This window comes from Sarcophilus harrisii, chromosome 4, assembly GCF_902635505.1.
Source record: "Sarcophilus harrisii chromosome 4, mSarHar1.11, whole genome shotgun sequence".
NCBI classification, from domain to species: domain Eukaryota; kingdom Metazoa; phylum Chordata; class Mammalia; order Dasyuromorphia; family Dasyuridae; genus Sarcophilus; species Sarcophilus harrisii.
The window spans coordinates 318,488,234-318,503,429 of record NC_045429.1 but is presented as its reverse complement, the minus strand read 5'-3'; the positions used below and the strand labels follow the sequence as shown (position 1 = coordinate 318,503,429).

The 15,196-nt window shown below is 43.2% G+C and overlaps 1 protein-coding gene across 2 annotated transcripts in view; it reads left to right on the top strand.

Annotated features, from left to right (window-relative positions):
- The first annotated feature begins 697 nt into the window (after positions 1–697).
- SDK2 (sidekick cell adhesion molecule 2) overlaps positions 698–15,196 on the top strand; it is a 436,057-nt gene continuing 421,558 nt past the window's right edge. For both annotated transcript variants that reach the window (XM_031965742.1, XM_023502570.2), the window contains exon 1: positions 698–1,168. In XM_031965742.1, coding sequence (XP_031821602.1) covers positions 1,105–1,168 — 64 coding nt within the window. In that variant the 5' untranslated portion in view covers positions 698–1,104. The remainder of the gene's footprint in view (positions 1,169–15,196) is intronic.

Here is a 15,196-nt window from a genome sequence, read left to right as displayed (position 1 = left end):
TTGGCCCGGCCGCGGCGGCTCGTCGGCGGTGGGGACGAAGGTGCTTTTCCTCTTTCCCGGAGGGCGCGGAGCCGGGGAAAGCCGGCTGCGCGCCTCGCAGACTGCAGCTTTGCCTCTTCCCTGGATCTGTCCTCTCGGGCTGGGGCCAGAGGCTCCGGAGAAGGGCAGAGCCGGCCGTCACTCGCGCCTCCAGGCCAGGCGGAGCGCTCAGTTCCCTGGGTGCCAGTCGGAGCGCGCCCCTCAGCCACCCCAACTTCCCTTGGCAGCATCGGGGCTAGTCTGAACGTGGTGCGGCCAGAGCTCCGCACCGGGCTGCGGAACGTGCAAAGTTTGCTAGCCGGGTAGGCGTGGAGCGGAGAGCTTGCTCCCGGCGGCTTCCTTCGGCCTTACATCCACGGGTGAATTCTCTATTACACACGGGTTGGGTTGGAGGTTCAGGGAAAAACGGGGAACGTGTTTGAAGTCGAAGCGGTCTCTTTACCCGACTTGATGCATTCTGTAAAGTTAAAGAAAGAGAAGAAAACTTGAAGACTTAAATCTATGAGCTAACCTACCCCAAACCCCGGCACCCCTAAAATATCACCTTTAATCTCCTCCTTCTCCCACTCCCCCGGCGCTGGTAGCTAGGGCCAAACATTTCAAAGAGCCTGGACTTCGCCTGGAAATCCGAACCAGGGGGCGGGCGGGCAGACGGAGGGGGCGGGGGGCGGGCAACGTGGCCACTGGAGGAAGTTTCTTAAAGTTGTCCATTTCTCCAGGAGCTGTAGCTGAGGCTGCTACCCCGCTGGAGAGCTGCCGTGGTAGCACTGCCTTTTGGGGGACAAGGGAAGAGAAGTGCTCGCTGTCAGTGAGGGGATGGGAGGTGGCTAACCCTCCCAGCCCTGTCCAACCCCTTGTTGCTCTTTGTCTTCTGGGAGATTGAGCTTGAAAGACACTTAGGAGGTCACTCGTTCTGCCCCTTCTCTCGAGTACACTGCCCGAGGACTGGGGCCCTATTGATTCTCCGTGGAAAGAAGCCGTGGGGTGTCGGACCCCAAAAGGATTATAAACCGTAGGAGGCGAGGTAGGGAAGCCCGAGGGGGGGCACCTCGACGTCCCGACACCATGCGAAGACTCCTGCTATGCACCCTGCTGATCCTGCTGCGGATCCATGCTGTCGGAGCCCAAGGTAAGAAGGCACGTGGGGTTTGGGGGGACCCAGCGATGGATTTAGCGCAAAATCCATCCTGGGACTTTCTGGGACTGTATTAAGAGAGCCTCTGTTTGGGATGGGAAGATCTTTCTGGGGCTCCGGTAATAACGGGAAAATAAGATCAGAGAGCTGATGAGCTGAGACTTCAACCGAAGAGTATAGAGAAGGGCCGCTATCTCTCAACTGAACTGAGGTGGACTGGGGAGATGGGGCTGGGGCTGGGGGGAGGTTTATGATCGTGCTGCTCCCCGCTACCGAATCCTCCTCCGCTTCACTCCACTCCACCCCCAGCCCGAGTTCGTGCTGTCGTTCTTCAGGGCTGGAGCTCATCCAGTACTGAAGAAGAGCAGAAGGGATGAGTCTATGTCTCTAACCAGCCCAGAGCCTCTTTCCCGCTCTGCTGTCTGGGTCTGGGAGAGCTGGGATCTCCCTCCTCAAAACTGTCTTCCTACCCTGTCGGACTGGGCAGGGAAAAACAACCTGTGAACAGCTCTTCGACCTCTCTGTAGCCAGGTCACTGTGGATGGGAGAGAGCATAGAAAGGGGATTCTGTCCGTCGGTTCCATTATATCAGGAGTCTACCTCTTCATACTGCGAGTGTGATCCTGGTCCATACATATCCGCTATCCCCCATCCCTTCTCATCATCGTTGGCTGAATCCACAGTATGTGGTCTCAGTATGCACAATAGCTCTCTGTGTGTATGTACACACACACACACACACACACACACACACACAGACTGATGCATGTAGCCACAACATAGTTAGGGGTCTGTGAGAAACCTTTCTCCTACACCACGATGACATCCTATTCAGTCCCCCACACATAGTCAGTCTTCTGAGTTGATTGGCCTTAATGATTAGCCCCGCAATCAACAAGTTTTTATTACTAGGCACACATTAATTTGGGAGGGGGCAGGGGAAATGAGAAGTTTCGTCCTTGGTGTACCTGGGACAGAGGAAAAGCACTGGCTACTGACTACTCCAATATCCTGGTGAAATGGGTGGGTGTGTCTGGTTTGGTGGAGGATGTGTGGTTAGGGGATTACTTTCGGTGAGGTTCCTTTCTTTCCTCCCTAAGTGAGGTAGTATGTTTGAGTTGAACCAAGAGTACCCGAAGGGCAGAAAGAGAAGAGAAAGTAAACAAAACAAAGAAAAAGACAAAAAAGCAGAAACCCTTAGCTCCTGGCTGCTTGACCTTGGGAGAAAATATTACAAAGTACTGAGTGGGTTAAGGCCCAACAGCAAATATTTTACACAAAAGGTAACTGGATACCTCCCCTCTATCTGGCAGATCCCCATTATAGCTCTTGTCCCTTCTTCTGGAAGGAAATTGTGGATCCAAGGGTGAGGGAGAGAGGCTGGCAAGTTTAATGGTGCTGCCCAAGGAGATGGGAATAAAGGAAGGGGCAAAGAGTTGATGATACAGAAACCTTCTTTGTCCTCAGCCCTAACTATGATGAACTCATCTAAAATGAGAAGGAATTAAATGGGAGGGGGAAACTGGTTAGAGATCTCAATTACAATCTTTAAAAAAACAAAAACAAAAAAACTAACTCTTGCCAAGAGCAAGTTGAGTGGCCTGGAGGCTAGAGGACAATTGCTGGGAGGTGGAGGTTGGGAGGAAGGAGCAGGGGTGGGGAAATGTTCAGTTTTTGACTTCTGATTACTTCTGGTGATCAGATTTTGCCTTCCAATACTGCTACTTACCCCCAGGCCAGGCACTGAAACCCACCCCCTCATTATCACCCCTGTGTGTGTGTGTGTGTTTTTGTTGTTCAGTTGATTAGGACTCTGTTACCCCACTTTTTCTTGGGAAAAATACAGAAACAATTTGTCATTTTTCTCGACACAGGAAACTGAGGTTAATAGGAATAAGTGATTTACCCAGGGTCACACAGCTAATAAGTGTCTGAGGTCAGATTTGAACTCGAGAATATGAGTCTTCTTTGACAGAAGATTTACCGAGTAGGTGACCCTGTATGTTTCTGCTCAGACTATAGGTGTCACCACACCCCTTGTCTTTAAATGTTAGTGCTGGGCAGGACCTTAGAGATCATCTAATCTAATCTCATTTAATTAGAGAAAGAATGAGTTGAATCCATGACTAAATTGCCCCTTTCTAGTACAAATCAGTTTACAGAAGCGAGATGACAAGGATACCTCATACCTAGAAGATGAGAAATTTTAGGATACTCTTCAAAAGCCCTCAGTCATGGTGGCCAATAAATAGTCAATATTTAATATGTCTATTTACATAATAATACAGATGACTAAATCTGTAAAGTAGATCTAATGCAACCTGCATTTTCCAGTCATGGGGGAATTCCTTATTTTATAAACCCTAATTGCCAAGCACTGTGTTAAGGACTGGGGATTAAAAAAAAAAAAAGGCAAAAACAAACCAAAAAACCCGAAGTTGGTCCCTGCCCTCGATGAGCTTACATCCCAATGAGGGAGACTGCATGCAAGGCCACTCTGTGTCTTGGGCCCACTTCTAAGTCCTGCCCTTGTCAAGATCTGTCCATAATTTCTTCTTGATGTAGTGAGACCAAGCAGCTGCCACTCTTAATGCTTTCTGAAGGAGAGGTTTTCCCTGTCAGAAGAGGTGAAGGTCTGATTGATTCACAATAGCTCCTGTTTCCCTTGTTTTCTACCTTTTTGAGTGCCTGACTTCCTGAGTCCTCTTCTGCTCCATTTGTATTCCCTTACTAAAAGTGTTTTCTAGTGTCAGAGTGTTTACTCTCCTTCCATTTGCCTTCAGTTTCATGTCTCCTTCCCAAGAAAATCTGGGAAAAAACTTTGTTCCATCTCTGGGTTTGGAGCAACGGCCTGAATAAATACCAGCACTGAGAGTCTTTATTCTTCTGCTTTTTGGTGAATGAAAGTTGAAATGGGAGTTACTAATAGGTACTGAGGAAGTAGGCTAAGGAAAGAGAAAAGGGATATCCCCAGCTCCTCTGAATCTCCCTCTTGTAGAGCTTGTGACACGGAAGGGCACCTTCAGGGTTCAGGTACAAGAGGAAAGGGGGGATGTGTTCTATTTCTTTGTCATCTTAAGATTTATGAAATACTGCCCCTACCACAACTCCCCAGTGAATTAGGGATTCTAAGGAGAATTATCTGTACTACAAAGATGAAGAAACTGAGGCTAAGGGAATTTAGGTGAGTGATTTACCTAGGGGAATAGACAGGGGAGCAGACCTCCAGTCAGGAAGATTCATGTTTCTGATACTTATTAGCTCTGTGATTCTGGGCAAGTCACTTCATCTATTTGCCTCAGTTTCTTCATTTGTAAAATGAGCTTAAAAAAGAAATAGCAAACCATTCCCATATCTCTACTAAAAAAAAACCCAAATGGGGTCATGAAGAGTCAAATGGAACTGAAAACTGACTGAATACCAACAATACTGGCTTCCAGTCATTTGTCTCTCTTCAGGATCTGACTCAGTTTCTCTCTCCCACCTCAATTCCTGCTAGAAGATTTCACGGGTTGGAATCCCATCTCTGATACTTATTGACTGTCTGATTCTAGGTAAATTGTTTAAATTCTCTAAGGTTTAGTTTCTTCATCTGTAAAGTAGATCTAATGATACCTAAATTTCCTAATAGTGGGAGAATTAATTGCTATATAAACGCTAAGGTGCCAGAGTTCAACATGAACACATCTCCCTTTCCCTGAAACATACACACCATGAAAGTTCGCTGCATTGCCATGGCCTCTGCAAGGAGAGATTCAATGGATACTTGTTTTCACTGACCTTGCTTTATACCCAGTCTTATTCAATGCCTATTAATAACTCCCATATCTACAGTACTGTAAGTTATAAAGTTATTTTTCTATAAATTATATCGTTCTTTAAGCTATAAAAGGTTCATTTCCAATTGAATAAAAAATAAATCATCTATTTAGTGTTTACTGTGTGCCAGACTGCACTTAATATTTAGTATACAAATAGATTTGTGAGAATAAAATTGTGATAGTCACTGATATTGAGAAGTCACATTCTCCTTGAGAGAAATAAAGTAGGAGAGTTGAGCTGTGGGGCAGTTTGAAAAGCCTGATGTTCTACTGTCTTGCTGGAAGGAATTTTACTGGGAATTTTCTGCTTATGTAAGCAGCATGAGGGGTTACCTACCCCTCAATTTTTGGAAAGGGGATAGTGGGCCACAGGATCAGTGTTCTGGAGACCCTTGGTTTCCTCCTATAGGGATAGGGCTGAGAAGGATCAGCACATATCTGGGAGGGGGCTTCTAATATCAGCTGGGAACTAAGCAGCTGAAAGGGCTGGATTGAGGGGCAGCCTGCTCTTCCTGGGTCCTTGGACACCCATTGGGCAATTTCTTTATAACAACCCTATGTGGTAAGTAATATTCACTAGAGAATGAAGACTCTTTTGAGCATTGTATTACCAATAGCAAATATTGGGACTAGGGCTCAGACCTAGGTCTTCGGAAGGACAAGTCCAGTTCTTTTTCCATTACTCCATCCTTGCTCTCATGTTTAGGAATAGACAGAGAGAAAAGAAAATGGCAACCCTTTCAACTTGATTCCACTCCCTGGACCAGCCATGGGAGCCCATGGATACTTTACCATCCAGTGACCAGGGGAGGAAAGGAAGAAAGGAGGGAAACAAGCATTTGTTAAATGCTTCCTGTGTGCTAGGCACTATGCTAAGCACTTTACATATACTATTTTGTTTGATCCTGATACAACCCTCAGAAGTACATGCTATGATTATCATCCCCGTTTTTCATTTTCGTACAGATTTACCCAGGGTCACACAACTACTAAGTATCTGATGTCTTTCTGATTCTGGGCTCAGTGATCTCTCTAAGACACTTGGCTGCTTAGGAAAGTAGGAATGGGAAGGGAAAAACAGAAGTCAAAAATAGTTTTACAAAGCTATAGCCAGAAATGCTCCTAATAAATGCTAAAGCAGTAAAATTTAGTGTTGGAGCTACACAAAATAAAAATCAGATGACCCACAAGAGAAAAAAAATGAAAGTTTAATTATAGAAGGTAGTTAAGCTATGATTATTAATTACTGATGGCAAAAAATAATACCTTATTGATTAGAGTCTCTTGCTAATTAATGAGAGGGCGTGTGAAGGGCTTGCATTAAACACTCTGTCACGTGTCTAATGCTCCATTTGTTAGGGTATAGGGTCCCCAACCCTTTTGCCATCTCTCACTTCGAGATGGCTGAGGTAGAATGGTGTCAGTTCCCCTCCCAAACCCTAGTGGCACACTGGGGGATAAGGAATGGGATGGGTTGGCCCAGTTTGTTTGGCAAAGGGAGTCAGTCCCATTATCTAGATTATAGGAGATCAGTCAGGATGATGTTGTTCAGTCTTTGTCCATCCTGTCTGACTCTTTGTGGAATTTTCTTGGCAGAGATACTGGAGTAATTTGCCATTTCCTCCTTCAGCTCATTTTAAAAATGAGGAAACTGAGGCAAACAGGGTAAAGTGACTTTCCCAGGTTCATAAAGCCTTGAGAAGCATCAGCTCATGGCTGGGAGGGAGCTTCCAGTATCAACTGAAACTAGGCAGCAGCAAGAGCTGGATCAGGGGGAGGAGGACTCCCAGCAGCCTGCTCTTCCTGGGTCCTTGGACACCCATTGGGTAAATTTCCTTGTAACAACCCCATGTGGTAAGTAATGTTCACGAGAGAATGGAAACTCTTTTGCACACTGTGTTACCAATAGCAAATATTGGGACTAGGGCTCAGACCCGGATCTTCAGCAGGACAAGCCCACTTCCCTTACCCTGCCCTTGCTCTCATGATTAGGAAGAGGCAGAGGGAACAGAGAATGGCAGCCCTTTCAGCCTGATTCCCCTACCTGGACCAGCCACGAGTCCAGTGCCCGGGTCAGTGCATGGGAAAGCAGTGGGTGTCTGAGGCCAGACTGGAACTCGGGAAGATGAGTCTATGTACATCAGCACCTGGCTTTCTTTCAGATCATAGAGTACATCAAAACATTCCTTCATGTTGTTCTTTATGGAAAAGGCAGGATGGGGAACCAAGAACCTGAGCCTAAGCAAAAAGATGTTGGCCAAATAGTTTTTATGAAAGCATATGGAATCCTGTGGACTTACCTAGGACTTGGGTTCTTAAACCGCCCATTTTACCATTGAGTAAACAAACCAAAGCATCATGAGGGACCTTCGTTTTCCGCTGTAGTAGGTCTCATAACCCAGCTCTTCTGCCTGTAGATCTGGTGCTCTTTCTGCTACCCCACACCCACTCTGACTCCCAAAATAATGTATTGATCTTAGGCTGCTATGCTGATGGCAGGCCACATTAAAATGCCTTTGGGGCCCGTTGGGTTTTAAGTAGAAGAGGAGAAAAAGCAAACCGAGTCTGTGTCTGTGGAACAAAGGTGGGCATTCTTGGCCAAAGAGTTCCCCTGATTGGCGGGAACACGGTGCTCTTGTGGCCTCCCCTTTCCACCCTCCAGGGGCAGATTGAGTTAGGGGGTGCGGGGAGTGTGACTGTGTTCTGTCTGAAGGGAATTTCCATTCCCTGCTCCCCCAGAGCATGTCGCCACAGATGGTTCCAGCGCAGCCTAAATCGGTAGGAATTAGTCATCGTAATTTGGGGCCTTGGGATGCCAACAGCAGCTACTGCAGGCAGCGGCCCCAACCACCTCATTATGGAAATGAAAAGGAAAACGAGACCTGAGTCTGGGGCTGGGACCGGGGCATTCCCTCCCCCCCCCCCGTGTTTTCCAGACCTCCTTTTGGGGGTCTCCCTTCCCACTGGGCTCTGTATGAGGTATAGAAAGGGGAGACTGCCTTAGGCAAAATTTCCTGGGCAGTTTTATTAGCTTGGGAAGTGAAAGGGGATAGCTGTGAGTGGTGGAGGTAAGGAATCAAGAAAAGTTTCAGGATCAGGAAAATACCTTTGCATAATTTTGCTGGAATGTTCCCCTTAACTGGGCCAGCGTGTCATTGATGGGGAAAGAGACCCTTCAAAGTCAAAGACAGATCTCATTTACTGAGTTTTTCTGACGTGGAGTAGCAAAAACAGCAAACAAAAATGAACAAGATTTTGCCCTTAAAAAATCTTATCCTCAATATGTCAAGAATTTGTGGGTAGGGAAACACTCTCCCAAAAAGCAGATTTCAACCATCTTTAAGTTAGACAAGTTAGGGTTAATGGGGTTCAGAGATTTGCTTAGTGTAATTAATTAGTATTAATTAATTAAATAAATTGCATCAATTGATAAGTATAATGCTATTTGTAGTCACCGAATACCACATAATATTTGAATTCAGGTCTTCCTGAATACAGACCTGAGCTTTATCCCCTATACTGTGCAATGTCTTACAACTAGCGAAATAATAAGACTTCACATTTCTATACTGCTTTTAGGTTTACAAAGCAATTTTCCTCATAATAGTTCTATGAGGTAAGTAGTACATATATTATCCCCATTGTACAGTTGATGAAACTAAAGCTTAGAAAGATTAAGTGACTTGAATAAATCCCATCGTTAATAAATGATAAAGTTGGGATTCAAATCTAGATGTCCTGATGATAGGTCCCATGTATTTTTTTCCTGATATGCTACTATGCTACATTTACACAAGTTGCCCCTTATATTGGGGCAGGTGTCTGAACTCTGTTCACTCTCCACAAGCTCACACTACTTTCCTGAAAGAGTGATAAAACTAGGATTTGGGAAGGATCATTTTGGGGATGTACTTTCCTCATGGCCTCTACCATGTCTGGGATGTAGATTCCTCACCAATAATGTTGTTTGAGTTAAGGGAACTTAAAAAAATATCACTCCATCTTTTTTCAATACCTGTCACTTTAGATTGCATTAAGTCCACCCAACTTGCAAAACTTGTCTCTTGCATATTACTTTCTGAAAGCCAGCTTGAGAGATCTGAACAAAGAGAGATGGGTCAAGACTAGCAGTATGTAGAAAAGTTTAAGCAGGACTGAAGTAAATGCGATGATTCCCTGTGGTTTTCAGATCAGTACTTTATTTTTCTGCCCCTGCAGATTCTGCCTTGAGTTTCTTTCTATTCTAATTCTACTCAGATCTGCCCATTTCTTTGGTAATTTGAAGCCGCCCCCCACCCCATACACTTTTAGCTTTTCCTCTACATTCTAAGATTTTTATTGCAACAGTGGTTTCTTTGTATATTTGGATACTTAATCTTTCTCATTTTTGACTACTGCTGAGTTTCTAAATGGAGCTATTTACTTAATGTATAAAAATAAGGATATCAAAGTGTTTAAAAGTTATCTGACTAGCGGCAATTTGATGGTGCTAACGATCCTAATTCTAAACTAGTTTCCTTGTAAAATATCTGGGGAAAATGTCAAGGTCAAACAACCACTTACTTCCACGAGCCTCATAATATCTGACACAGTCGCGTCCAAGACAATGGGGAAGATCTTAGGAAGTGTTGTCTCTAACTTTGTTAGAGTAATCTCTGCTCAGACCTATGGTGTATTTTATTTGTCCAAGAACTCAAGCAGAATATAATATAGCCCAGTGAAGAAAACTTTCCCCTAATAGTAATAATAATCCCCTAATAATTTCCCCAGAAACTTGGGCTCTCCTGTTTAGCTTTGTTTTTTGTTTTTTCGTTTTGTTTTTTCTTTGTTTTCCATTTTGGAGTGGGAGGTCTTAGTACCCTCATGAGGGTCAGCAGAACCAGCCACTTCTTTCCTCCTCCCCATCTTTTCTGTTTTCCCCTTTGTACTCTCTGCTCACCAGAAGTTGAATCCACCAGAGTAGTTTGGTGTTTTGGGGATCATCTCGTATATTAGTGATTGACTTGCTACCAACCTAGCAGCATGAGTTGCTTTTAGGCAGAACAAGGGGAATGGAGGGAAAGAAGGGAGATTAAAATTTGATGCTGCTTAGGAAGCTATTAGTAGCCCAGAGGGGTGATGAAAGTTTGATAAAGGAAGGAAATATTATTTGCAATAATGCAGACCATTTAGAAAGGTCAGCTCTGTTCTGTCATTCTCCATCTGTGGGGCACAGGTGGGCATGAGAGCAGTGCCACGGCCATCAACCTAGACACATTACCTTCTAGGCAATAATAATTACAACATTCCTATATGATATTTTAAGTTTTATTTACATTTGTTATTGTATAGTCATTTTTCAGTTTTCAGTCTAACTCTTTATGAGCTTATTTGGCATTTTCTTGCCCAGACACTACAGTAGTTTGACATTTTCTTCTCCAACTGAGGAAACTGAGGCAAGCAAGGTTAAGTGATTTGCCTGGAGTCACATAGCTAGTAAATGTCTGAGGCTGGATTTGAAGTCAGGAAGATGAGTTTTTCTGACTCCAGATTGGGAGATATATCCACTGTTCTAGCTAGTATTTATTATTTACATGCATCATCTCTCTTTTTTTAAAAAAAGCTTTTTATTTTCAAAACACATATAGATAATTTTCAACATTTATCTTTGCGAAATACTGTGTTGCAAATTTTTTCCCAACTCCTTCCCTAGACAGCAAATAATCCAATATATGTTAAACATGTGCAATTCTTCTGTATATATCTCCACAATTATCACACTGCACAAGAAAAATCAGATCATAAAGGGAAAAAAATGAGAAAGAAAACAAAATACAAGCAAACAACAAAAAGGTGAAAATACTATGTTGTGGTCCACACACACAGTCCCCACAGTCCTCTCTCTGGGTGCAGATGGTCTCTCCATCACAAGACCATTGGAACTGACATCAGTCATCTCATTGCTGAAAAGAGCCACATCCATGAAAGTTGATCATCATATAGTATTGTTGTTGAAATATATAATGATCTCCTGGTTATGTTCACTTCACTCAGCATCAGTTCATGTAAGTCTCTCCAGGCCTTTCTGAAATCATCCTGCTGGTCATTTCTTACAGAACAATAATATTCCATAGCATTCATATGCCATAACCTATTCAGCCATTCTCCAATTATGGGCATCCATTCAGTTTCCAGTTTCTTGCCACTACAAAAAGGGCTGCCACAAACATTTTTGCAGACGTGGGTCCTTTTCCCTTTACATGCATTATCCCATTTAATACTTATGGTGTTAGCAGGAGGAAGGGGAGTGTGGGTATTATACCCACTTTACAGATGAACAAGTCAATTCAGAAAGCAACCTCCCAAAGTCTACATGCATTTGAACCTCAGTGATCTGACCCCAAGCCCAGCGCTCTACCTGACTGTGTGTGTGGCTGGAGAGAAAAGCCCTAATGTTGTGTGAGCAGGGGGTGGGTCATGCACACGGAGTTTTACCTCTGTTAAGAGCAGTTTATTGCCATGTTGAGGCAGAGCAAGGACCACAGAACACAACCCCATCTCTTCTCCAGGCACGACATCGAACGTGGCAGTGATTACCTCCCAACTTTGAGGGCTTCAGGGGCTGCAGAGTCATTGATTGTCTCATCAAAATTAATGTGCTCTGCAGGATCATATTCATAGGTCCCTACTCAACTCTGAGACCCCTAAATAAACTCTGCACATCTTTTTTTTCCCATTCCACCCAGAAAATAAATGCTGACTGAGTGTAGTTGACAAAGCATTCGAATCTCTTTTGTATGGAAGGCATTCTATGGACAAAGAGAATCCTTTCTCCAGCCTGTTTTCCTTCCTTTCCTCTTTGTTGCATGTCTATGTGTGTTCGTTACTGTGACCCCTGGATGCTTTTGAGCTTATTCTGTGATACATGTGATTTGAATTATCACAATATACGAGAGCCAGGCCATGGAGCATGTGAGAATTTTTCTGGCATCAAAAATTGGGCACATTTTAAAAAAAAAAAGTCAACATCAAAAGTGTCCCTTGTCTACTAGCCTGTGTTTTTTACCCATAAGTCACTGCCTGCCTGCGGAACCCTGGCCGTGGCTCTGACTATGGGGCTCTCTTGTGAGCACTGGACCACAGGGACCCACAGATCTGGCCCATAGAGCAGTTACAAACAGTGTGCTGTAATGGGAAGGCTTGACACCGAGCTACCTAGCTGGTCCTGCAGTCAGGAGGTCCCCGAGTTCAAATCCATCCCTTAGACACTTATTAGGTAAGCCAGTTAGCCCTATTTGCCTCAGTTTCTTCATCTGTAAAATGAGCTGAAGAAGGAACTGGCAAACCACTCCTTTATCTTTGCCAAGAAAACCCCAAATGGGCTTCTGAAGAATAAGATGTAATGGAACAACAACCCTAGTATGAAGCAGCTAGGTAGCATGGTGGATAGAATGCAGTTCCTGGAAAGAGGGAGGTTTGACTTAACTGACTAGCTGTGGGCCCATTTAACCTCTGTCTGCCTCAGTTTCCTCAATTGTAAAATGGAGATAATAATAGCATTAATTTTTTTAGCATTGTAATGAGGATCAAATGAGATAATATGTGTAAAATCCTTAGAGTACCTAGTATAGAGTAAGAGCTTAATAAATGTTTGTTTCTTTCCTAGAACAGCCACTTTATTCTCTGGACTTCAGTTTATTCATCTGTAAAACAGATATAATAACACTTATTTCCTGAAGTTCTTTTTTTGTGTGTCATAGTCTTTTTTAACAGTTAAGTGAAGCTTATGAATTCCTTCTTAGAATCTTTTAAATCCACGAAGTAAATCCATGGGATTACAAAGGAAAGCACTTACATAAATTAATTTCATTAAATACAATTATCAAAACATATATTTTTAAACATGTTTACAGATCCCAGGAACTCCTGAGCTATAAGGTTACTATGTAGTACAGTGGATAAAGTACTAGAACTGGAGTTGGGAAGACCTGTGTTCAAATCCAATACCTACTGGTTGATGTGCTGGGCCAGTGAGTCTTTCAATCTCAAGTTTCCTCTACTGTAAAAAGGGGATAATAAGAGTTAAACCTCTTTCAGTCTCAATTTTCCTTTACTGTAAAATGAGAATATTAAGAGCACCTAATTTCCAGAGGTCAAGTGAAATACTGTTTGTAAAACTCTTGGTATATCTTAAAGCTCTTCATAATCTTACTGAAGTAAGTATCCTTAATTTACATATGAGGAAACTGAGACTGGGAAAGATTAAATTACTTGCCCAGAATGCCATAGCAAATAAGTGTCTGAAGTTGGATTTGAACTTAGATTCTTCCTGAGCTTAAGTCTAGTATTTTACCCATTGAGTCACCTAGTTGTCTATCTTAAGAGTCTTTTGGGGGGACATAAATCAATGGAGGGCTTGGCAATGGTTCCCCCAAGAGGCATTTCTCTAGATCCTCTCCCCATTTCTCTTCTACCCCAACTTTAGCTTTAGGATCAACTACTGTTTTTCTGAGCTGTTTAGCTGGAGGGATCAATGGCAGACCTGTAGCTTCTGGTTTTCCCTTCTCCTACCTCTATCTGCTTTAGGAAGCCTTGGCCATCCCCAACCCCCTATCCTGTTCCCGCTTTGTCTTTGAATTGGTGGTCCAGCTAACTGAACTTCAGCTGGCAGGAGTAAAAAGGGTACAGGATTAAAAGGGTCAGACCATTCTCCTGTACTAATTATAAGGATTAGGATTCTGTGAGTGTGCAATAGGGCAGGAGCAAATGCAGAAGGTTTAAGGTGAATCTCACACTTGAGAGAAGGACTAATGGTAAAAACTGATGATAGAAGGGAGGCTGGAAGATAACTGAGAGCTGAAAGCTCTTGGTTCCCTGAGCGTGACAACACTGCCCCTAAAAAATAGGCTGAGATAACTTCTTGCACTATTTCATATTTGCCTTGGTTATAGTTCAGTCTGTTGCTAATTATGAATTTTGGGGACTATGTGATCTTCAGCAGTGACCACAGGAACAGTAGAGAGATCAGATTCTCTAAGTGACTATACATTATTCACTCTCTAAGTCCCAGAAACATACATTCAACTACTGCTAGAGACTGTAGGTGGCAGCTATGAATACACCAAGCAGCACGGGGGACCTGGGGGTAGGTCTTATTTGTTGGTATCTGTGGTTTCCACTGACTTTTAGGTTTCAAGGATAAACAAAACCATAAGCCATGGACCAGAGCCAGAGCTTTGTTTATATAGGCTGATTTTACTTTGAAGAGCTTCTCATTAAGTAACTTTTTGGTTTATTGTCCTCACAAAGGGTTTCCCCTTGGAATACATGAATCTGGCTTGTTTAGATCTCACCAAGAATGGGTAGTGGGTTTCAGCTTCCATAAACTCATTCAAGCTAATAAAACACTTGAATACAGAAAAGGGACATTTTTAACCTGACAAAAATGCAAAGGACTCATACCCAAGCAAATAAACAGTTGTGACAATTAACTTTCCCTTTCCAGTGAGCCCTACTAGTGCCCAGGGGCATTAATGATTCTCTAAATTTATACTCTCTCACCCTGGATTTAAGTGTCCCTGAAAGTGAAAAGCATTCAGGGGAATGACTTCTTTTCCAGACTCTGCACAGTGTACCTAATTCATAATTCCAATGAAGAACAAGGTCTAGGTTTTTTCTTCCTTATCTTGGCTCTGTCCCTTGTTGCTGCTGTCCCTTGCTTACTTTGTACAAGTTCTGAAAGTTTGGTCCCAGAACTCTTCCATTGGGTCCAAGAGTTTTGGTCTAGGAAACCTTTTTCTGGGCCAATTAATTCTGCTCCTGAATTTTGTTCCCTATGACTTGTGACTCTTGTTCCCTCTCTTTAGCCGCTTTTAAAAATTTAGTCCAATGATATAACCCACGTATATGAACTAGCCACAAATTAACCTGTCATCCTTAATGTGATGTCAGTGGGGCAAAGTAAGATCAGACAAGGAGACATCATTATTTCCAGAACAAAATCTTCACCTATGGACTCATATAGGGAAACATCAATATCAAAACAAAATCATAAAGAGCATTGCTCAGAGAAGGTAAATTACTTCTCCAAATTACCGATCCTTTTAAGAAAGGGAATTATGGCATAGCAATAAATTGGCAGGGCAGTAATGAATCATAAAATCTTGGAGTCAGAAGGGACCTTACTTCAATCTTTCACCTAATGCAATAATTTCTTCAGAAA